This window comes from Notamacropus eugenii, chromosome 2, assembly GCF_028372415.1.
Source record: "Notamacropus eugenii isolate mMacEug1 chromosome 2, mMacEug1.pri_v2, whole genome shotgun sequence".
Lineage (NCBI taxonomy): Eukaryota > Metazoa > Chordata > Mammalia > Diprotodontia > Macropodidae > Notamacropus > Notamacropus eugenii.
The window spans coordinates 439,531,156-439,556,106 of NC_092873.1; the positions used below are offsets into that span (position 1 = coordinate 439,531,156).

Consider the following 24,951-nt stretch of genomic DNA (forward strand, 5'->3'; position numbering starts at 1 on the left):
TATAATCCCTCCAACTACCCAAATACTGAGAAAAGTTTCAAGAGTTACAAATATTATCTTTCCATGTAGGCATGGAAACAGTTCAACTTTAGTAGGTCCCTTATGATTTCTATTTCGTGTTTACCTTTTCATGTTTCTCTTGATTCTTGTGTTTGAAAGTCTAATTTTCTATTCAGCTTTGATCTTTTCATCAAGAATGCTTGAAAGTTCTCTATTTCATTGAATGACCATTTTTCCCCCTGAAGTATTATACTCAGTTTTGCTGGGTAGGTGATTCTTGGTTTTAATCCTAATTCCTTTGACTTCTGGAGTAACATATTCCAAACCCTTCAATCCCTTAATATAGAAGCTGCTAAATTTTGTGTTATCCTGATTGTATTTCCATAAAATTTGAACTGTTTCTTTCTGGCTGCTTGCAATATTTTCTCCTTGACCTGGGAACTCTGGAATTTGGCTACAATATTCCTAGTAGTTGGTTTTTTTTTTTTTTCAGATCTCTTTCAGGAGGTGACCAGTGGATTCTTTCAATATTTTTTTGCCCTCTGAATCTAGAATATCAGGGCAGTTTTCCTTAATAATTTCATGAAAAATGATGTCTAGGCTCTTTTTTTGGTCATGGTTTACAGGTAGTCCCATAATTTTTAAATTGTCTCTCCTGGATCTATTTTCCAGGTCAGTTGTTTTTCCAATGAGATATTTCACATTATTTCCTATTTTTTCATTCTTTTGCTTTTGTTTTATGATTTCTTGGTTTCTCATAAAGTCATTAGCTTCCACCTGCTCCATTCTAATTTTTAAAGAACTATTTTGTTCAGTGAGCTTTTGAACCTCCTTTTCCATTTGGCTAATTCTGCTTTTTAAAGCATTCTTCTCCTCATTGGCTTTTTCAACCTCTTTTTCCAATTGAGTTAGCCTATTTTTTAAAGGTGTTATTTTCTTCAGCATTTGTTTTGAGTCTCCTTTAGCAGACTGTTGACTTGCTTTTCATGATTTTCTTGCATCACTCTCATTTCTCTTCCCAATTTTTCCTCCACCTCTCTAACTTGAGTTTCAAAATCCTTTTTGAGCTCTTCCATGGCCTGAGACCACTGAATATTTATTTTGGAGGTTTTAGATACAGAAGCCTTGATTTTTAGGTCTTCCTCTGATGGTATGCATTGTTCTTCCTTATCTGAAAGGATGGAAGAAAATATCTGTTCACCAAGAAAGTAGCCTTCTATGGTCTTATTTTTTTCCCCTTTTGGGGGAATTTTTCCAGCCAGTTACTTGACCTTTGCAGTAAATCCTCCACAGTCAAGGACAAGTGTCACTGAGGTGGTCCACTTGGGTCCTGGGGGTCCAAGATTCTTGTTTGCCCCTGCCCAATGACAGCTAAATCCACAGGGTTGAAAGAACAGTGTGAGATAATTTCCATTTCGAGCTTTGATTTTTTTTAGGAGAAGTCAGTCAAGCATTTATTAAAGATTTATTTTATGCTATACACCATGCTAAGTACTAGGGAGACAAAAAAAGGCAAAAATAGGGTCACTGACCCCAACAAGCTGACATTATGATGGAGACAACATGGAAATAAGTGCATATCAGATATAGAGAAAGTAAAGGTAAGATCATACTCAGAAGAAAGACACTGGTGGGGTGGGGAAGGAGGAGGAAGAGGACTGAGAAAGGCCTTCTACAGAACGTGAGACTTCAGTTGAAGCCAGGGAAGACAAGAGATCAAGGTGAGGAGGCAGAGCATACCTGGCATGGGGCACAGCGATTGCAAAGGTACCGAGTTGGGAAATGGATCATCCTTTAGAAGGAACAAGAAGGCTAATGTAACTGAATCACAAGCTGATTATAGTCACTAGTAATCATGAAACTCTTGAAAGGGAACATCCCATTTATCCAACATCCTTCCTCCAAGAAAGCTCCATTTGGGTTATCCCACTTTGAGGAACCACTTTTCCAGTGCTGAAGATTCTTTAAGGAGTTGCTACATTCTCCAGCTATCTGATGTTTCTCCTTTAGGGGTCATGCTAATAGAAGAGAGAGAAAGAGAGACAGACAGACAGAGACAGAGATAGAGACAGACTCAGAAAGAGATGCAGAGTGAGAGAGACAGAGAGAGATAGAGAGAGACAGAGACATAGAGACAGAGATTTAGGGCTAAGAGAAAAAGAAAAAAGTTATACTGAATTAAAGAATGAGGTTGAACTGAGAGGTAAAAAGTCTATTTTCCTTTTGTAGCCCGGAAAGAGGTAGTGAATTATCAACAAAAATTTATTAAATACCTACTATACTCAGACATTATGCTAGATACTGGGGATACAGAGGCAAAAAAAAAAAAAAAAAGATGTAACAGTCCCTGCCCTCAAAGAATTTATATTGTATCAGCAGAGACAACACACACATCTTTGTATACAAAGCAAGGCTGGAGTCCAGGACCCCTCAGTTCCCAGCTTTATGACCCTTCAAGTAACACTCTCTTTCTCCAAATGTAAGCCATGGAAATCTCTACTTGAAATACCTACTTGCAAATGTCCAGGAGACTACAATGTCAGATTTTAGTCTGCATGGTCATTGGCCAGGATAGACTTTTGTCAGTCTCATCTGGAGACTTTCACAATTATCTGAAGGGTGCTAGGGGAAGAAAGGGAGCAGTGGGGTCTCTTAGAGAGGCAGCCTGCTGTATAGTGGAAAGAGCCTTGGACTCTGATCCAGGAAACCCTAAGTTCAAATCCTGACTCTGGGACTTGCTAATTATGTGACTCATGGCAAGTCACTGAATCACTGATCCTCAGCTTCCCTCAGAGGATGAAATGGACACAGTCATAGTGCCACTACCTACTTTGCAGAGTTGTTGTGAGACATGTGCTTTGTAAGCCCTAAAGCATGATACCAATGTGAACTATTATTATTTAGGGAGGTGGCCATTCATGCCCCTCACGTGCCCTCTGAGGTAGCAGCCTTGGCAGGGCCCCTTGGTCCACAATAGACTCCTTCATTGATACTCCATGAAGGACTTATGGGGTTAGGTTACAGCTCAGTGTCCCTAAGACGGTTGAGGCCCAAGCCTCTGGTATCTCTGGCATCCCATCAACACTGGGGGGGGCTTTTTTTAGAGTCAGGAATGTGCACACAAATTTCCCACACAGACTCCTGAGCTTGGGCAGGACTGGATTTCTGAGACATCAGAGGCCCAACTGGAGTGAGCTCTCTAGCCTCTACTGCACATGGTCCTGAACCCCCAACATTCACCCCCAGTCCAATGAGGCAACTAGGAGGTACATACTGGATTTGGAGTCAGATAACTTGAGTTCAAATTCTGATTCTGAGACCAAGAACAAATCATTTCATTTCTCTGGCCTTGTTTCCTCACCTGTCAAGGGAAGGGAATGGATTAGGTCATCTCTGAGGTTCCTCTTGGCTCTCTATCCATAACCCCTCATCCTAGGCACATATTCAAACCCCCATGAGATTTAGTTACAGAACTCAGAGTAAAGGACTCTTGAAACTCCTTTAACTAGTTGGAAAATTTAGAGGACTCTACTTTTTTTAAAGAAAAGTGTCAGAGTTAATGGCTTCTACCACTCCCATGGGGTGGCCCCACTTACCCCATGGCCACAGCCACATTTGACAGACCCCCAGCAGAGCCCGAAGAAAGGCAACAACGTGTGAGGGGAAGGACTGATTGACTTTCCAAGATCATTCTGACCTTGCCAATCTCCTCACTCTCTTTCCTCTCACTTTAGCTAATATTGATTTCCTAATTTCACTGTGACCCTTCCCCTTGCTTGCTCCCCAGTAGTCCCCATGCTGTCCCTTCTAACGTTCTTCCATTCTCCAACATCAATCTTCACACACACATGTGCACACACATTCACATGCATGCACATACACGCTATACCCCATGAACTCCTGCTCTTGCCTGTCCCAGGCAAGGGGAAAGGAGGGGAGAAGGGGGTCTCAGAGGTCTGTTTGGAGAGGTGAGGTAGACAGAGAGAACCAGATAGTTTTGGGCAAAGGTTCACAGGTCTAAATATATCCACTTGCTTCATTCTTGGGTAGGTCATTTTCCAAACCCAGATCCTGAATCAATCTCGGTAATATCAAAGCACTGAATGCCCCTGAGAGGAGAGGGTAAATGGACATTCTGAGAGGCCATGCTCCCTTGGGAAGTCTCAGGTTTAAGTGGTGTTACCCGAGGGTCAGAATTTTGGAGAGAGCCAAGGAAACCAGAATCAAGAAATCAAATCGCAAGGACACAGGAAAATCCCTGAAGCCAAAGGGCCACAGTACACCTCTAAAAACGATCAAAGAATGTCAGAGCTGAACTAGACATGCTCAAAATTAAACTATTTTTTCATTTAATAAAAGAAGAAACTTTGAGAAAGAGAGAAAGAGGAAAGGGAGAGAGAATAGGGATAGAGAGGGAGGGAGGGAGAAAGGGGAGGAAGGGAAGAAGAGACAGAGACAGAGACACAGAGAGAGAACAAGGCAGTAAAGGGAAAAGAAACAGAGGGAGAGAGGAGAAGATAGACTTGTCAGAGACCAAATACATTCAGTGCATTAGTTAGAGAGCTTGTATTCAAATCCTAGTCTCCCTATGTTGTTGCCTATGTCCTTACTCCCACACTATGTATAAATTAATCCTCAGTGCCCTTCACATCCTTCTGCCTCAGTCCCTTGCATGGATCTAATCCATCAGTCATTCAATCCACAAGCATTTCTTGAGTATTTGCTATGTACCAAGAACTAGGCACTGGAGAATACAAAGGCAAAAGTGCCTGTTGTATACACAACATATATGCAAAGTAACTCTGTCAAGGTTCAAGTCATTAGTAGTTGGGAGAACCAGGAAAGGTCGCATGAAGAAGTTAATGCTTGAATTGAGACTTGAAGGAAAACAGGGATTTCAAAAGGTAATGGAAAGAAGGGTTTGAAGTCCGGGTGTGGGGGACGGCAAAGGTATGGAGAAGGGAAATGTCTTGCATAAGGAATAGTAAGGCCAGTTTATCTGGATATTCTATGCATGAAGGGGAATAATGTGTAATAGGACTAGAAAAGTAGGATAGGGGCATGTTTTGAAGAGCGTGAATTTCCAAACAGAGACATTTATCATTATAAACTAGACCAGGGGTGGGGAAACTTCAGCCCTGAGAACACAAGTTTTACAGAACAAATTCTTTTATTAAGGGGATTTATTCTACGACATTTGGATTCAGTCAAAGGATCACACTTGAGCACCTAGAAGGCCACATGTGGCCTCGAGGCTGCAGTTTCCCTACCCCTAAACCAGATCTTAGAGGCACCAGAATGGGGGGAGTCCCTGAAGTTCATTAAGTAGGGGTGAGAAGCAGCAGATCTACAAGCTGGGAAAGTCTCCCTGTACTAGCCTTAGATGCAACCATGAAGTTACTGAGGTTTGTCTTTTCAAAGCGCCTCCACCTCCCCTTCCAGCATCCTCCTCCCCAAATCTGCCCGCACAAGGGCTTCCTGGAGCCCTCTCATTTCACCCTTCCACTGAGACCTGTCCTTTCAGGACATATTCCCATACTCCAGACCTTTCTCTCCTCCTTTTCTGCAACAAATGTTCCAGCCTAGCAGTCACCTTGGGAAGAGTTTGACAAAGTAATAAGTTAAGTCATTAAAGATTGATAAAGGTTTAATGGATTATCACTCACCAGGGACTATGCATTTAACAGGAAACACCGGCTTAACCCAAATGAGTAACTGCACGGTGGTAGGATCTGAGACACTATGACAGGATGTGGGTAAGACAGTGCATATAGGTATGAGAGGCCTATTGTTATGCTCCTCTACTGGGGAGGAAGGCAAAAAGCACATTTGCCTGACTTTCCCCTCTGGGAGCCCAAATCCGTTGCCAAGTCATATTCCAGAAACAAAGACAGAGGTGTTTTCAAGGCTGTGTTGCTAGGCAGATCCGCAGAGGCAGAGAAAGCTCTCAGGAAGCAAGGATTCTCAGAGCCAAAAGGGACCTCAGAAGCCACCAAGTCTAATTCATACTGGAACAGGACTCCCCTCAGTAACATCAATCCATCAAATATCTATGAAGAGCTTTTACTCAAAGACCTTCAGTGGAAGGAAATCCACTGCTTCTAAGATAGCTCATTCCAATTTTGTTGAATTCTCATTATTAGGATGCTTTCCATGATATCAAGCTGAAATTTGTTAAATTTGTAGAGCTTGAATTCAAGGCCCTTGCACCATCTTGGCTGCCCTTCTCTGGATACTCTCCAGATTATCCACATCCAAAGAATAATCATTAATAGTTCAATATCATCTTGGAAGGGGATTTTTAATGAAATGTCCCAGGGATCTGTGTTTTCCTAAACAGGACTGCACACAACTCTACAGATGTAGTCTGATCCAGATAGAATACTCTTAATGAAGCCTAGATGCACATCAGCTTTTCTCAGCCACCTATCATGCTGCTGACTCATATTTAGATTGTAAACCAAGTTTTACACTTGGATTCGAAAAATAAATCTTATGAGTATGAGATGGGGGATGTGTATCTAGATAGAATTCCATTACAGATAAATTCAGAGAAATTGCTATTCAGTCACATTTCCCCAACTCACACTTACAAAATTTATTTTTTGAACCCAAATATAATCTTGGTTTGGGGTAAAACTACAAACCACTCCAAAGCTAAAGTCAGAGGATTCCATTTCAAATTTTGGTTTGATGATTCACTGCCTGTATAATCCTTAGGCAAATCACTTCTCTGTCCCTCAGTTTCCTTGTTTGTAAAACAAGGGGTGAAAAAAATCCAAAAACTTTAGTTCATAGAGGGGAGGGTCTGTCTTTTACCCTTTTTTGAATCCCTAATGATTTGTCTAGCACATAGTAGGCATTTAATAAATTTTTCTAACCAACTGACTACAGTAGGAAGGATAGACTATATAATTTCTAAGGTCTTCCCAGCTCAAATATACAATCCTATCACTTTACATTTCTTTATTTTAAATTGTCTTATTACATATGGCTCAACATTCTACCACAGATGGGAAACCTGCAACCTTGAGGCACACCTGCACTTGAGGATCTAGAAAGCCATATGTGACCTTGAGACAGCAGGTTCCCCACCCCTTTTTCTAGAGTTCCCATTCCTTATTGAGGGGCAGCTAGGTGGCACACTGAATAGAGTGCTGGACCTGAAGTCAGGAAGATATCTTCCTGAGTTCAAATCTGACCTCAGACACTTGTTGTGTGACCCTGGACTAGTCACTTAACTCTGTTTGCTTCAGTTGTCTCTTCTGTAAAATGAGCTGGAAAAGGAAATGGCAAATCACTCTAGCATCTTTGCAAAAAAAATGAACAAAATATCTTATTAGAACTGAAATTTGTCTTCCTGTGTACGGGTTCTCCCTCCTAGATTTGTGACATTTGTATATTTGATTAGTATGGCATCTATATTTTTAATTAATTGATAAAAATGTTCAACAGTAGAGACCCAAACACAGATCCCTGGGACATTTTATTAAAAATCTCCTTCCAAGATGATATTGAACTATTAATGATTATTCTTTGGATGTGGATATTTAGCAAATTCTGAATCTATTTAACTAGTATTGTCTAACCCAGATATCTCCATCTTATCCAAAAGAATAATGTCACCCAGGGCCCTGACAAATGTAGGCCCCTGAAAACTACACCCAGGTTCAATGCATACTTGGGTTAGTATCTAATTAAAACTAATACTTCAGGGGCAGATAGGTGACACCGTGGGATAGAACACCTGTGCTGAAGTCAGGAGGACCTGAGTTTAAATCTGGCCTCAAACCCTGACTAGCTGTGTGACCCTAGGTAAGTCACTGAACCCCAACTGCCATCAAAAAACTAAACTTTACAAGCCTCCTTTGATATTTATCTTTCATCAGACCAAAGCAAAGGACCTAATCATTCAAAACAAAAAGCCATTTCATTAAACCACTGCAAGATGATAAAGATACGTGCGTAGGGGCCCACTAGCCCACAGGTTTCCATGCCAACAGTGGAGGAAGGATCAATCACATGTCGAGAATACTTATAGTCCTAGGACTGTGTCCCCACTTCCACCCCTTCTCTGCCAGTGAAGCTACTGCTTGCTGCTCCTACAAATCTGCTGATGTCATTGCCTTGGCTGCTTTTTTTTTTTAACCAAACTGTGGTTGGTATTATCTCCTGAGCTGTTTTCTTCTCTGTATTTCCATCTGCTCGTTCTCTGCTGAATGATAGGTGTTATGTTGCAGGATGGTAGGCATGACTTCGTTTTTGTACCCTGCCCATAACAGCCTCAGGATTATCCCAGAACTGGAACCCAGGTCCTCTGATCCTATATATGATCCTCATTCTGTTCCACAATCACCACAACCAATGAAGAAGAAAAGCAGTCAGTCAAAGCAAGGCACTTTAATAACCCAAAGATTGGACAACTGACTGGCTTCTGAAGAACTAAGAGTTCCCAGTAGTTATTTTGGTTCCAGATGGCTATACCTAGACAGAGTCTACTGTCTTTTCTAAGAGAAAACAGTCTTATTCCCCTTTGGGCCCCTAATGTTATTATCAGGAAAGTATTCATTCCCCCTGAGTTGATCCTTTGCCCAAGTACTCCCAGGAGGTATGAGTAGGAAGGTAGACAGTCCCATTGAATGGGTACCTGTAGCTCATGAAAGCCAAGACCCCAACCTATGCCTGTTGATGTAATGATTAAGATGAATGAGAAGAAACAGACTGGACTCTGTTTTTCTCCTCCTCCTGCCAAAGCTGTCAAGGACTGAGATACAAAGGGGCAAAGGACCTACGGGGCTGTCAGGTCACAAATGGTGCCCACTCCAGCTGAGGGAAGATAGTGAGATCTGACAGGCGGGCATTCTTTATGGAGAGAGTAGGCGCCCCTATTTAGAGAGGGACTACTATTGGTAATGATGGTATTATATTAACAACAACATTAATTATCAATCAACAAGCATTTATTGAGTGTGTGCTATGTGTCAGGTAGGGGCAGTGGATGGCTTAATGAATAGAATGCTGGGCCTGGAGAGTGACAAAGACTTGAGTTCAGATTTAGCCTCAGATACTTACTAGCAGGGCGAACCTGGGCAAGTTACTTAACCTCTGCTTTCCTCAGTTTCCTCAACTATAAAATGAAGATAATTGAACCTACCTGAGAGTCGGGAGGGAAGATAAAGGTGGAGTGCTGGTAGCTGAATGGATCAAGAAAAGCATCTTAAAGGAGTTAGCATTTGAGCCAAACTTTGAAGGCATTTAAGAATTTCAAGAGACAAAGGTGAAGAGGAAATGTATTCCAGGCACGGGGTACAGTTTACAAAGCTACAGAGGAAAACCATGTACTAGGAGATGCAAGAAAGCTACCTTGACTGGGAGTAATGTTTAACAATCCTGGAGAGGGAGGCTTGAACTAGCTTGGGGAAAGTTTTAACTTTCCAAAGCAAAATCTGAATTCTGTCCTAGGGCAATAGAGTCACTAAAACTTTTTGCACCAGGTAGTAACATGGTCATTCCAGTGTTTTAGGAAAATCACTTTGACAGTTATGCAAAGGATGAATGGTAAAGAGGAAAAGCTGGAGGCAGAAGGATGAGAAGGCTATCAAAATTCTTCAAGTAAGAGAGGAAGGCCTGAATAAGGTTGGCACCCATGTGAATGGAGGAAAAGGATCAAACCTGAGATAATGTTATGGAGATAGAATTAATGATATATGACAACTGATTGAATACATGGGATAAAGGAGAGTGAAAAGTCAAGGTTGGCGCCAAATTGAAAACCTGGTGCCCTTGAGAGAAATGGGTTACACAGAAAGGTGGGTTTGGGGGTGGGGGGTGGGGAGGAGATTAGACATCTTGAGTTGGTGATGCCTATAAAGCAAGACTTCCATTTTTTAAATGTTGAGTGGGTATTTGGTAGGACTGGAAATAGGACTTGTCTGCCTTAAGATGATTGTAGAACACATGACTTCAACTCATGGGGGTCACAAGAGTTGAGATGTAGCCTGAAAACTCAGGAAAGAACCTTGGAGGTACATTCACCACTAGGAAGATGTGATGTGAATGATGATACAGCAAAGGAGACTGAAAAGGAGCAGTCAGATAGATAGGAGAACCAAGAGAGAGGAGCGATGCAAAATCTCAGAGAGAAGAGAAGGCATTTGGAAGGAGAGGATGGTCAATGATGTCAAATCCAGAGAGGTCAAGAAGGATGGGGACTGAGAAAAGACTAAGGAATTTAACAATTAAAAGATCATCAGTTACTTGGGAGAGAGTAGTTTCAGCTGAGTGATCAGGTGGTATTCCAGAAAACAAGGAGAAGTTGAGTGAGAGGAGAAATGGAAACAACCAGTATAAATAAATAGCTTTTTCTTGGAGTTTGATTGAGAAAATACATAAAGGCAATACACTAAGGGAATGTCACTTTGCTTTTACATAGTGCTTTATTTCAAAGAACTTTCTTAGCCATTATCTCATCTGATCTTTGTGAAAGTTAGTCAACAAATACTTATTAAGCACCTACTATGTGCCAGCCATTATGTTGAGTGTTGGTAGTCCTGTATGGTAGGAATAATATTTTTCTCATTTTTCATATCCTCCCCATTTTCCAGATGAGGAAACTGAGACCAAGAAATGTAAAGCAATTTGTCTGAGATCATATAGGTAGTTCATAGTACAGCAAAAATAAATTAGTAGTATTAATAATTATGTATATAATAATTCACAATCAAAACTGGGAAATGGATATCAGAAATGACATTGACACTGACTGTAATACTTTTTATCTAGAGGTCTAACTCAAGTAAATTCATTGCCATCACAAGAAGACCAAAACAGTCCAGAAGGCGCCCTAGTCAGCAAATGTCTGTTTTTTCTGCTGGACAGAGACAGATGGCTGTCAAAGGCCACACTGGACTAGAAGATAAACTCATATACAAAGCCCTAGGTAGAAGAATGATGGACAATTACCAACATTGGTATTGGTTCATAAAGGAGAGAGAAGCAGTGGAAGGAAATGCCAGTTTATTCATTCATTCATTTATTCATTCATTCATTTAATATAGCCCTTAAAGACTCTAAGGGTCCTTATCCCAACACTAGAAGTGACAAGTCAGGTCCTGGAGCAAGGTTAAATAGATATATCTCCCCATCAGACTTTTCCAGGGATACCTCTGAGGGGTAATGTGGTTTCTTTTTCATTCTATCCACTTAAGCCCCCTTTCCAGTATATTCTTCAAAATATTCCCCCCAAAATCACCAGCTACAGTTAGTATTATCTTTGTATCATTCATTGACCCCATAATGAATGCCCCAGTATCATTTAAACAATTAATATCAATTAGTTTTTACAAAAGGATATTTACTGAGAAGATACAGCAAGAAAAGAATTAAAAACATGTTCATCCAAAGCTGAGACACACTTTCCTCTACCCCTCAGTCTCTAGGGAGAGTGGGTTCAAATTTAAAGCAGCTGCTACAAAACCTTTGCTCCACCAAGTTCACTTCTTAATTTAGCAGAGCCTATGGGCAGAGTCCTTGCCTTGCTTGTAGGACCCACCATCTTGCCTGTGGAGTCAATTTGACATTGGACTGAGCTCTTTAAAATATCCAGCATGAACTCTAGATATCTGGTGGCTCTCAACAATTTGAAGCTCTTAAAGTCACAGCCTAGTCTATCCCCAATGCTCTTTCATCCGAAGCAGGAAAAAACAGTCCTATCAGTAGCAGAAGAATCCACAGGGTCAGATGTTCATGGCTTCATATCAACATGGGTAGAAAGAATAGGCTGCCATCACTATTGCTACCTCTCCAGGGAACAGCAGGGTCATTCTTAGCTTGAGCCTTCCTGCCAGGTCCAGGCCCAATGCTGCCCCCTGACCCAGGGGCCCAAAGCAGCTAATCCTCTTTATTCAACCCCAGGAAAGGAAAGAGACCATGGGAATCTTTTGTATACACTCAACCAACAGCCAATCTAAAAGGCAGATCAGAAACAGTCAGAGAATGCTTGTGTATGCTCTGAGGTAGAAAGTCAGGCCTCTTCAATACATATCATCAGATACTTCAAGAAATGGGATCACTAACTGCTTGTGTTTCTAGAATTAAGCCTCTTTTGACCAGTCTCCAACTACATACAAATAGATTTTTATTGATTACATTTTTATAACCTGCATTTTCCCCTTGGTTCTTCCTCTTCCTCTTCCCCCTTCAAAAAGTCATTCCTTGTAACTAGGAATTTGGGGGCTTTTTTCTTTTTTTTAAGAAGGAGAAAAAATTTCAGCATAGAACTATCTTACATAATATGCGATATCCTGCATTTCTCTACCTTCTCCTTGTAAAGAAGAGGGAGGAGGTGTCTTCATGTCTCTTCTTTAGGGTCAAGTTTATTCCTGATCATTTCACCACATTCAGTTCTGTGGTTGTTCTGTGGTTGCTTTTCTCTCCATTTACATGGGTGGTCATTTGTATATTGTTTTCCTTGCTCTGTTTACTTCACTTTGCCTGTGTTCATGTCTTTCCATGCTTCTTTGCATTCATCACATTTGTCATCTCTTAGCACACAGCAATATTCAGTTAGATTTACGTACCACAATTTGTTTAGTCATTCCCTAGTGGATGGGGATCTATTTTATCTCCATTCCTTTGTTTCTATAGTACTGCAAAAAATGCTATGGTTAATGTGTATGTTGGTGTATGTTAAACCTTTCTTTTTCTCGGAGACCTCCTTAGGATATGTGCCTAGAAGCAGAACCTCTGGTTCAAACAGTATGGACATTTTAGTCACTTTATTTGCGTAATTACAAATTGACATCCAGAGTGGATATGCCAATTCACAGTTCCACCAATAATGTACTAGTGTACTTATCTTTCTACAAGCCCTCCAGTATTGACTATTCTCACATTTTGTCATTTTTGCCTATTTGCTGGGTGAGAGAGTTGTTTTGATTTGCATTTCTCTTATTATTAGTGATTTAGAGCAGGAAAAGACAATTTGGCAAGTTAGCCAAGTAAGCAACCTCATTCTAAGGGCATTTAAAAGATGAAAGCAGAAAGAGCGTAGAAGAAAAATGGGAAAAATTTGTAAAAATCACTGTTACAAACTTTTCTTTAGCAAGGACAGGAGAATGACCACATTTGGACTCTAACATCACATTCCTAGATGTGTTTACTCTGGAAAAAGAAATTCTACAAAAGAACAGACAGGGAAAGCCTCAGGATTAGGCTAAATGTATATTGAGAACTGTGTTGGAGTCAACACAATTGTGACAGCATTGGGTGATTGATATACAAGATATCTGAAGGAGAAGAAGATATCAAAGGTGTGGAGGGAAAAGTCTTAGATCTTATTAATAAATTAATCTTATTAATAATTTTTAAAATACAGAAACCATCAATTACACATAAACTATACGTCTACTCTTCCAACCTCTACATTTGTTTTCCAGTAAATCTTTATGAGAATCATCTATATATGATTTGAGATATCCTCAGTAAGGGTATTGGTAGAGAATAAGTAGGTTTCCCCTAGAAATATTCAATAATGGGCTACATATTTACCATTTTACAATTGACTAAATGATGTAGAGAATATATAAACCCACTATTGTTATTGCCTGTTGATTATGAAAAAGCATTTTATTTCATAGAACAAAATGCCACCTTATAGCCTCCTTTACAACAAGATATCTCTCATCTGTACATCAAAAATTACTCAATATTCTTTGAAAGAAATAAAAACAGAATTTTTCAATGACTCTCTAATCCTCAACATCAAATGAGACATAAAGTAGGGAGACACATGTTTGACCAAAGTATTTGTCCCTGTGATAGAAGACATCCAGCACAGAGTCTAAATTGGAGAAGTGTTCGCTGCAGATGGTGAGGGCCTTCTCCTGTTTTTATATACATTGTGCTAATTACATCAAGCCCTAGAACACTTCAGAGCCCCCTAAAATAGATCTGTAATCATTCTAAGATGTTTGGTCAGATCATCCACACAGGAAATATCAAGTGGATGAATAATGATTATTGTTCAAGTTATAGCTTGCATTTGAATGGACAATCTATAGAACTTGCCCATCAGTATGTATATCGAGGACAAATAGTACAGGTGAACAATGAGTTTGGCCCAGAGTTGAACAGGGGAAATAGAAAAGTTAGATTGCCTTCTGGAAGTTCCAAATCTTTCACGTTTCCCATGAAAGCAAATACCATCTACCAGTGTTGCTTACGTGTTGTAAGACATGAAATACAACAATTCCTGAAGAATTAAAGCTATATATCACACATAAGGCAACAAAGACACCTCCAATGGGTGTGAACAGGCTGTTTTTACAACACATACATATTTCCATCCCAGCTCTTAGCTCCCATTATTCAGGGAGCTGATGTTAATTAGAGTTGACACACAGACACTGATAGTTGTATGACTGAGAGCAATTTCCCATCTCTGAGTCTCCATTTCTTCACCCATAAAATGGGGCAATTAGTTGTTGATCTTTTTAGAAAATAATAATAGTTAGAATTTATACAACACTTTAGGGTTTACAAAGTAGTTCACGTTGTTATTGTTGATTGTTACATATGCATCGAATTCTATGAGTCAATACGTAGACTGATTGGAGAGGGAGTTATTGTCTACGTCCGGAAGTGTATGTATGGGTGTTACAGCATGAGTGCAAAGTACTGACTCAGATTAACACCTCCAAATTCACTGACACAGACACACTCAGGAACACACAAACAGAAATATACACGCTCTCTCAACATACCCATATTAAGTCTCATGCTGACCCTGACAGATGAAATACATCCAAACATGTACCATTACTGATATTCATATATATATACATGTATGCATACATACAGAAAACATGTGATTCCAGCTCTAATACTTTGTAATTCTATCAACACCAGGATTTTGTATAAGAGAACCCATTGGGGGAATGAGCTGTGCCTTTAGAGGCCAAGCAGCTGAGACAGCTGACTTACCCCATCTGACCACCCACAAGTCCTTGAAGTTATCAACCTGAGCTTGAGGCCAGCTGCCGAGAGGGATAACTAAGAGACAGGCAGCAGCAGATGTGGGAGGCCAAACTGGGTGAGAGATGGCTAATAGCCTCTTCTGCAGCCTGTGGAAAGCACAGCATCTATTTTGGGCACTGCTATCCCTCCTCCTCCTCCTTCCCCCAGCCTCCTAAAGTAGCAGAGGCCTAAGGTCTTTGATACTGATTCAGTTCTTTTACTTTCTCTTATTTCTTTCACTTTAAGGAATTCCACCCTCTAATGAATTAGTTCTTAAAAAAAAAACGAGCTCTAACTAAAAACATGTAGTCACACTCACATATGCTCACCCTGACCCCCAGTTTCACAATTATCCATCTTTGAAATTCTCCTTCCTCATTCTTGTCCACCCTTTCCTGCTCCCCAGAGAAGAGATTCAGAATTGGTAACTGACAAGCCCCTTCAGCCCAGTCTGTCATTCCTAATGATTACCTTCAGGTAAACATCATCTTCCCTGTCAAAAAGTCATTTTTACTGCCACTTTGCTAAGATGCCAAATGTAGCAAAGCTGTTCTCAAGTTTCCATTTTAATGTTGTCTTAAGAGCCTTCTGGATGAGAGAGAGATTCAGGTGGCACAGTGGATAGAGTGCCGGGTTTAAAGTCAGGAAGATCTACATTCAAATCCAGCCTTGGACATTTGTTAGCTGTATGATCCTAAGAAAGTCACTTAACCACTCAGTTTCCCCATATGTAAAATGGGAATAATAGTAGCCCCTACCTCCAAGGGTTGTTGTGAGGATCCAATGAGATAATGTTTGTAAAGCAGTTAGCATAATGTACAATAAGTGCTATATTAATGTTAGCTAATATTATAGTATTATTGTTATTATCTCACAGGGTTATTGTGAAGAGCGAATGAGATGATCATTGTAAAGTTCTTAGCACAATGCCTGGCACACAGTAGGTGCTATATAAATGTTAACTATCATCGTTATTACGAATTGGTGAGAGGAATCAGAGTTGAGTGTATCTTCTATAATGCATAGCCCCTATAATCTCTAAGGTGTCTTATCCCAGCTCCCATTCTCACAAATCAGTCTTGGGTACTGGAGCAAGATTATATCTCCTCGTCAGGGTTCTAGAGGTACCCTTGAGAAATTTAAGGTAATATTTCTGATATGTTTCCCCCACTATTATCTGTTGAGGATCAATTTCTTGTGCCTCTGTTTCTCTCTACACTTCCTGGAAGCTTTCACTGAAAAAGATCCTTGGTGATCCCAAGGACCAGGCTATTGATGAAACCTGCTGCTACTGCCTTCCACATCACCGCCAAGTTAAAAAAAACTCTCTGAAAATGTGAATTTGACAATAGACCGGTAGGGCTGGGTCTAGATAAAATGAACTAAAATGAAATTGTATAGATATTAAAGTTAATGTTAATATTTCTCCGGGATAAGACAAAATCCAAGATGAGACGTGAAAAGATGACTGAAATGTGATGTGACAAGGGGTGTGGTGACCAAGGATGGAAGGTTGTTGGAAGCCCATGATGATGATAAGTGGGGTGAGGATTCTGAAAATATTTAGAGCTTTAGAGAAGACATGTGGAAACATAAAGAGATGAAAGTGGCTTTAAGACCTGAGCCAGAGAATATTAAGTTCTGTGTGTCATAGTAGATTGAGTGCTAGACCTGGAGTCAGGTAGATCTGGGTTTTGAATTCTGCCTCTGAGATATATGGGCTGCGTCCCCTTAGACAAAGTCAAAAGTTTCCTCCTTTGTAAAATGGGTAATATTGACCATAGCGACTACTTTGCAGGGTTGCGGTGAATCTCAAATGAAATAACATATACAAAGCATTTTGCCAATTTGAAGCAGATCAGCTAGACCTAGCGCGGCTAGAGTGCTGGTCTTGGAGTAAGGAAGACCTGAATTCAAATCCAGCCTCAGACAATTGCTAGTTTTGTGACTCTGGGCAAGTCACTTCACCCTGTTTGCCTCTATTTCTTTATCTGGAAAGTGATCTGGAGAAGGAAATGGCAAACTTCTCCAGTATCTTTGCTAGGAAAACCTCAAATGGGGCCAGAAAGAGTCAGACATAACTGAAATGACTGTACAACAACAGTTATTATTTAGGGAAATTTTATGAGCAGAGATCAAACCAACCAAGTTTAAGTGGTTTTGAGAAGAATGATTTAACCAAAGAATAATCTCCATCCCAGACCTTGCTTTCCCATTGACAACATGGGCTAAGGGAAGTAACTCTGAGCTCAGACTAAAGAATGGGAATAATCCAAGAATTCACTCAGTGAGCATTTATTAAGCACCTAGGATACACAAGGCAGAAAGAGACTGTGGTGTACTGAACAGAGTGAGCCTTGGAGACAGGCAGACCTAGGCTCAAGTTCCACCTCTGACACAAGCTGGAAGTGTGACCCAAGTCATTTAATTTCTCAGTGCCCCAGGAGCTCTTTAAGACAAGAATTTGCAAAGCATGTGCCAATCTGCATAGGCTGGTAGAAGAATTTTCTGCATAGTAGAGGAACTTTCCTCATTACACCCATGAAATCACTGTTCTTCCCCCCAGAATGTGCAAGGGCACCATGTTAGGTCCTGGAAATCTAAAAAGAAATATGAAAGTCCTTGTTCTTAGAGAGTTTAACTCTAATAGGGGTAGGAGGGATGCAAGGAAGGCAAGGAGGAGATTAAAAATAAGCAAACAGGTTTTTGCTATTTAGTCATTTCAGTCACGTCTGACTCTTTGTGAACCCCATTTGGGCTTTTCATGGCAGAGATATTGAAGTGGTTTGCCATTTCCTTCTTTAGTTCATTTTACAGATGAGGAAACTGAGGCAAACAGGTTGAATTGACTTGTATAGGGTCACACAGCTAGTAAGTGTGTGAGACTGGGTTTGAACTCAGAAGGACAGATCTTCCTGACTCCAGGCCTACACACTATCCAGTGTGCCACCTGGCTGCCCCCACTAGACAGGTAAATGATTACCAATAAATCTGAGTCTGGGAAATAGTAGTAATAACTTAAGTAAGGACAAAATGAACCAAATGATTGGGCTTACAGGAGGCACCAAACCAGGAGGAGGAGACAGTGTGGTGTAATGGAAATTAGCTGGATTAGAAGTCAAAGGATAGTGGTTGGGATACCACTGATCACCTGTGTGACCTTGGGCAAATCATTTAACTTCTCTGGTCCTGAGTTTGTAAAATCTGTAAAACAAGCCTGGCTGGATAGACCAAATGACCTCTGAGCACTGCTGTTAACCAAGTCAATCGAGAATTAAGAAACATGGGACTATGTCCCTCACCTGTATAGCATGAACTCCCATGATTCCACCACACATACCTGCAGTAAAATATTGTGTCCTTTAAGCTGATGGCCATCCTGCTATATCACAGTTTGTAACACAGGAAGGAGTGTCCCTGTTAAAGTGGAAAATATGCTGAATCCCAGACCTGTGTGAGAGAAATACCTTCAGTCTCTGGGGTAGTAATAACAAGAAAAATCATACCTAAATGTCAAGAGAAACCAGCTAGGAAATCTTCTGTTTGGGGACTAACCTCTCCGCCCCCCTCCAACAACTCTGCAGGAGAAGTTGGAGTATTTCTTCCTCATCGTCTTTTCAATTGAGGCTGCCATGAAGATCATTGCTTATGGCTTCCTTTTCCATCAAGACGCCTACCTGCGCAGTGGCTGGAACGTGCTAGACTTCATCATCGTCTTCCTTGGGTAAGTAGTAGCTCGCAAACATTCCAGGACTGGAGGGGAATGGGCATCTTTGCCAGGAGGAACACTGTGGTAAGGGATATGTATGCAAAAATGGAGAACTTCACCCTTCTGCTAACGTCCTTCACAGGAGATGTAGGGGAAGGCATCATAAGATCCCTTGACTGATAGACTATTTAACTTAACCCCATTCATTCTTCTCCCCTGCCCCAGCTGAATCAGTCTGGCTCCTGTAATCATTTCCTTTCATCAATCAATAAGCATTTATTAAATATCAACTAGGTGCTAAGCACTATATAGGACCTATCTTTTTATTAAGGAGAGCTGTTCTATGAAGTTTGGATTCAGTGAAAGGGCCACACTTGAGGACCTAGAGGGCCAAATGTGGCCTTGAGACTGCGGTTCCTTACCCCTGGTATTGGTTTTGGGGAGCCAATGCAGGAATATGATTTGCCCCACTATATGTGTTTGTTATAAGGGTTTTGTTTTTCCCCTTTCCAACGGAGGTGAAATGGGAGGGAAAGACAATTTTTTGTTGGTGGTGAAAAAAATTAAATTTAAAAAATTCTACTGCGATTCACAGATAAGGAATTGTAGAAACATGGGTGAATTCAATTATACAAGCTCAGAAGTCAGAATATGATTTCCTACCTGGCAGCCATTCAGAACAGTTCCACTCATATTAAAATATACATGAATCAGAATCCCTTTGTAAACAAAATAAATTCAAAATAATTTTGATTCAAGGGTATTTCAATATGAATGAGTCTGTACTGGCTGGCTATTACATATGGAATAGTGCTCCAACTGCTGAGTTTAAATCATTAAATTCAATTCAGAAAGTATTTTCTAAGCACCTGCTTTGTGTCCACCACTGTGTTTGGTGCTGCTGGGGAATGCAAATGAAGCATATACTAAAGCTCCTCCCATAAAGGAGTTTACAGTCTAGTTGGGGAGGCAAGGGAAATGGACATGAATACTTGGAGAACACTACCCAGCTATGGGTAATTGAATGACAAGTTTCGTGGTAGAGACATTAAGATCTGGAGCAGTTTAGGGAAGGGAGAGAAATCATGGAAGAGTAGAGCTGTCCAGGAGGGCTTCATGGCCCTTGAAGGATGGGGTGAAATCTATTTAGGCAGAGAGGAAAGGAAAGTGCGCATCAAGCCAGGGGAGCAAAGGTGTGGAAGTGGAGCTTGGTTCTAGGCTGTCTGCTCGGGAACACCTATGAGCCAACGGGATGGTTGTGGGAGCCAGGCTTATCCTCTGGAAGAACCCCCTTACAACCCAGGATTCTAAACTTTCAGGTCTGAGACAGTGGGGTTTTCTGACCTGAGGGTTCTGCTTCTTTCCCTCCCCTCCCCTCTAGGGTTTCCACTGTGATTCTGGAACAGATCAACTTGATCCAAAGCAATTCAACCCCAATGAGCAGCAAAGGAGCTGGTTTGGATGTCAAGGCCCTGCGAGCCTTCCGTGTCCTCAGACCCCTCCGACTGGTGTCAGGGGTTCCAAGTAGGTGGCAGTGTTCTCTGTAGAGCCTATTTTTCCTTTGCCCCTATCCTTTTCCCTTTCCCCCAGCTCTGGGCTTCCCTGCTGACAAAAGTTTGGGGATCTGTGGTCCCTGGGGTGGATGGGAATGGGAAGACAGGCTCATTGGGAAATGGCTTTATGGAAAAGGAGGGGAGAACTAAGGGTTGGGGACAAGTGAGAAGAAAGGTGACAGACTCTCCCTGACCCCAGGCCTGCAGGTTGTTCTCAATTCCATCATCAAAGCCATGATCCCTCTGTTCCACATCGCCTTGCTGGTCCTCTTCATGATCACCATCTATGCCATCATAGGACTGGAGCTCTTCAAAGGAAAAATGCACAAGACATGCTACTTCATTGGGACAGGTGAGCCCTGCAAGGGGAGAAAGGAAGTTAAAGAGGCCTTAAGGCTGGCAGGCTAGGCCATTCCCTCCCAAGTCTATTGACTGGCCTTGGCTTGGACTCTCTGAAGAAGGATGGAATACAAAGGCCAAGAGCAATCTATTCTATTCCATGCACCATGGACAAGTTTAAGTGAAAGACTTAGGCTAAGAATTGCCCTAGATATCTTAAAAACTCTTTTTAATTAATAAGCATCTATCTCTCTCTCCTTCCACCTCTTCTGCATCCCCATGAGAAAAGAAAGAGAAATGAAAGCCTTGTAACAAATATGCACAGTTAAGCAAATCAAATTCCCATATTGGCTACGTCCAAAAATGTATGTCGTATCTGCATCATGAGTACATCATCCGTCTGTCAAGAGGTGGGTGGGCAGCGTGGTCTGTCCTCTAAAATCTTCACTGGCCATTGCATTGATCAGAGTTCTGAACTCTTCCAAACATACTTCCCTTTGCACTATTGTTAGAGTGTAAATTGTTCTCTTGGTCCTGCTCGCCTAATTCTGCATTAGTTCATTCAAATATTCCAGGATTCTCTGCAACTGTCCCTTTCATCATATCTTATTGAACAATAGTCTTGCATTACATTTATATATACCTAGATTTCCCAAACCCACCTCATTCTTTATCCCCTTTTCCTCCATATATGTATACCTAGTGCCCTAGCAACCTCCTCAAAGTCCAAATAACAATAATACTATTTCACAGAGAGAGGGAGATCACCCTGCAGTATACAAAACACCTTCCTTACAATAACCATGTGAAGCCAAACAGGAAAATGTTTTGATTCCCATTTGACAGCCAAGAGAACAAAGAGGTCCGATGATCTTGTCCATAGTTTCACCATGAAAAGATGATGAGCCAGGACTCAAACCCAGATCTTGAAGCTCCAGTACTTTTCCCATTTTACTAGTCTGACTCACCAACATTTTTACCACTGGATAAAAATATACTGCTCAGCTTGGTAATTATGAACTATTCTTGGGGCTTGCATGGAAAAAAATGGGAATGAAGAAAGAGGTAGAGTACAAAAAAGCAAGCATCCCATGTCCCTATTTCTTCCCTCTAAGAGCATCTGTATAGCCCTTGTAGTTTCTGTATTGCAAGACTGAAGATTTGGTATTCTATAGCTGACAAAGACAAAAGTGGCCCTTTCTTAACTGAATGCTCCAATTTTTTAACTCTTTTACTGTCTGAAAATTCTCAAAATGCTTTCCCATATCATATCACAGAGGGAAGGATAAGTACAATTCTGAATAGGAAAAGCAGTATTAAAGTGTCCAAGTAACTTGCCCAGGGCTGCACACTAGTGGCTCCAGGTCTAGGAAGCAGGTTCTACACCTCTCAATCCCTTTGTCCTACCCAGTCATATGCTGAGCCTGAAGGGGCTCTTGGATCCAGGACTGACACTTTTGCCTCCTTCCTCCCTCCAGACATTGTGGCCACAGTAGAGATGGAGAAACCATCGCCTTGTGCTAGGACAGGCTCTGGACGCCCATGTACCATCAATGGCAGCGAGTGTCGAGGTGGCTGGCCGGGTCCCAATAATGGCATCACCCATTTCGATAACTTTGGCTTTTCCATGCTCACCGTGTACCAATGCATCACCATGGAAGGCTGGACCGACGTCCTCTACTGGGTAGGTCTCAATTACTGCCTGCATGATCTCTACCTCAACCCCACAAGAGGAGGAAGGCAAGGGAGCTAGGGGTGGGAAGGGAGATGCCCTGACCAGAGCAGGCATCAGGAGGCAGCTGTCCGAGTGTTTAGGTCATTGTTGCTTCATTCTCCCTTGGAAAATATAGGTTCCCCCTTGGTCACTGAGGGACATGCCCCTCTGTCCCCTGGGAACCTGGTCCTACAGAGGATAGAGAATAATAATGGCATACTATACCTTCTCAGCATGCAAGATGGAAGACAGTTTGAAATCACAGCACCCCAAGGTTCCATTCCTGACTACTAATTGTCCCTTAGGTTAGGCTGGAAAAGATTCATTCCTCCACCTCTGGTGTCTTGGGATTCTTGGTGTTATGAAGGTGATTGTGTCCATCCCCCAGTCCCCAGACAGGACCACAGTCCAGGACATCCAGCCTTTGGATATCATGTCACACAGGGGAAAGTGCTTTCACATCTCTTGCCTCATTTTTTTCTCCCAACAAATCTATAGAGTAAGGAGGGAAAATGTATGTCTTCATCCCCATTTGACAAATGAAAAAACTGTGGTCCACAGAGGCTAGATTGCCCAAGGCACAATGCTAGTTGTTGAACTACTCTCCAGATCTCTGGGCTTCAGGTTTAGGACTTATTGCACAAGACTGTCTCTTCTATTTCCAAAGATCCTAGATGAGAAGAAATTAATTGGTGATGGAGCTGCCAATGGAAGAATGTCAGGAAAAAGCAAAGGAGAAATGTTCTTGGCCATGGATAGAATAGATTCAATCTTGCATAGAGGCAGAGGGATGGACAAAATGACCTCAGGGGGTAACAGAAGAATTGACTGTTGGATAAGTTGGCAAAGGACCTAAAGTCCATAACACCCAAACCGTATATTTTACATAAGAAACTGAGCCTTTCCAACTTTTGGTTTCTATGGTCCTAGTCTTAACAAGTACTTCCTCTCTATGTCCAAAAGGATTTCCTCCCTCTACCAGTGGATCATGGGCCCCTCTATTCTCCCTTGGGTGAAAAAATTCTGGAATGAACACAAGAGGGCCCTGAGTGGCTGAGAAAGGAGGTGAAGGAGGAAAAGGGCAAGATCAGCATTGTTGTTAAACTGTTCAGTCATGTCCAACTCTTCATAACCCTGTGGACCATACTGTTCAAGGGGTTTTCTAGTAGATGTTAGAGTGGTTTGCCATTTCCTTCTCCAATGGATTAAGGCAAAGAGGGTTAAGTGACTTGCCCAGAGTCACACAGCTTGTAAGTGTTTGAGGATGAATTTGAACTCAGGAATACTGTATTGGAATAAAGCTCTAGATTTGGAATCAAAAGACCCAAGTTCCAGTTCTGGCCCTGATTCTTACTGTGTAACCTTAGACAAGTCATTTGTCCTCTCCGTGCCTCAGTTTCCTCATAAGTAACAAACAATAGGAATGTATATAAAGATTGCTTTCAGGTTTGAAAAGTGTTTTATATACGTGTAGGGACTACAGATATTATTAGTTCCACTTTGCACAAAAATGAGGAAACTGAGACCCAGAGGGGCAGCCAGGTGGTCTATGAACAGAGTTCTGGGTCTGGAGCTAGGATGACCCAAGTTCAAATCCCAGCTCAGACACTCACTAGCTGGGTGACTCGGAGCAAGTCATTGGACTTGAGTTAACTCTAGTGTTCTCATCCACAAAAATTAGACTAATGACAGCACCTAGCTCCCAAGGTTGTTGTGAGGCTATAATGAGGTGACATGGAAAATGCTTTACAAACCTCCAATGATATGGAAATGCTGGTTTTAGCGGTTGTTTGTGATGACTATTACTCTTATTTATTAAGTGACTTGCCCAGGATAGCTCAGCATTAGATGTTGGAGGCAAGATTTGTACCCAAGCCTCTCCTCCCTCCAAATGCAGCATTCTTTCCATTACAATAGTCTGCCTGACTAAGGCATATAGTCAGGGGTTCTTAATAGACCCCAAATGATACATGAATAGACTTTAGGGGGTCCATGAACTTGTATGGAGAACAATTACATCTGTATTTTCAATAATCTCTCCTTGAAATTTAATATTTTATTTAGTTATTTAAAAACAATGTTCTATGTCAGTGGCTTCACCAGACTGCCAAAGGGAGCCATAAAAAAAAGGTTAAGAATCTCTGGCCTAGACAATTCCTGAAGTCTCTTTCAGCTCTCAGATTCTAGAATTCCAGACTCACAATCTTCGCTGACCCCTAGGTCAATGATGCTATTGGAAACGAGTGGCCTTGGATTTATTTTGTCAGCCTCATTCTCCTGGGATCCTTCTTCATCCTCAACCTAGTTCTAGGTGTCCTGAGTGGGTAAGTGTATTGAAGGGCAGGGGCACTGAATGATCAGGGAGCCCTAAGGAGGTGTGACTTATCACCATGATTTTCTCTGGTGGTATAGCTCTTACTTTGCCCATCTTGGTCCAACCAACTCCATTTGGAGACACTGATAAGGGTAATGGAAGTGGGGTTGGATAGCTAGATTTCATCAGTTTTGTCATTTTCCTTTCTTCCTTCCCATAAACCCTTTTATTTTCTCTACCACTTTCCTCTGCCCAGTCATCTTCTGAGGATAACAGTATAGCCCTTTTTCTAAATAGTCCAATCCAG

At 41.4% G+C, this 24,951-nt stretch overlaps 1 protein-coding gene across 1 annotated transcript in view; it reads left to right on the forward strand.

Moving 5' to 3' along the window:
• Window positions 1-24,951, forward strand: part of CACNA1S (calcium voltage-gated channel subunit alpha1 S) — a 102,322-nt gene that overhangs the window by 14,358 nt on the left and 63,013 nt on the right. The window contains exons 3-7 of the mRNA XM_072648237.1: window positions 18,600-18,739; window positions 20,106-20,248; window positions 20,477-20,629; window positions 22,095-22,300; window positions 24,551-24,654. Of these exons, the coding sequence (XP_072504338.1) occupies window positions 18,600-18,739; window positions 20,106-20,248; window positions 20,477-20,629; window positions 22,095-22,300; window positions 24,551-24,654 (746 nt within the window). The remainder of the gene's footprint in view (window positions 1-18,599; window positions 18,740-20,105; window positions 20,249-20,476; window positions 20,630-22,094; window positions 22,301-24,550; window positions 24,655-24,951) is intronic.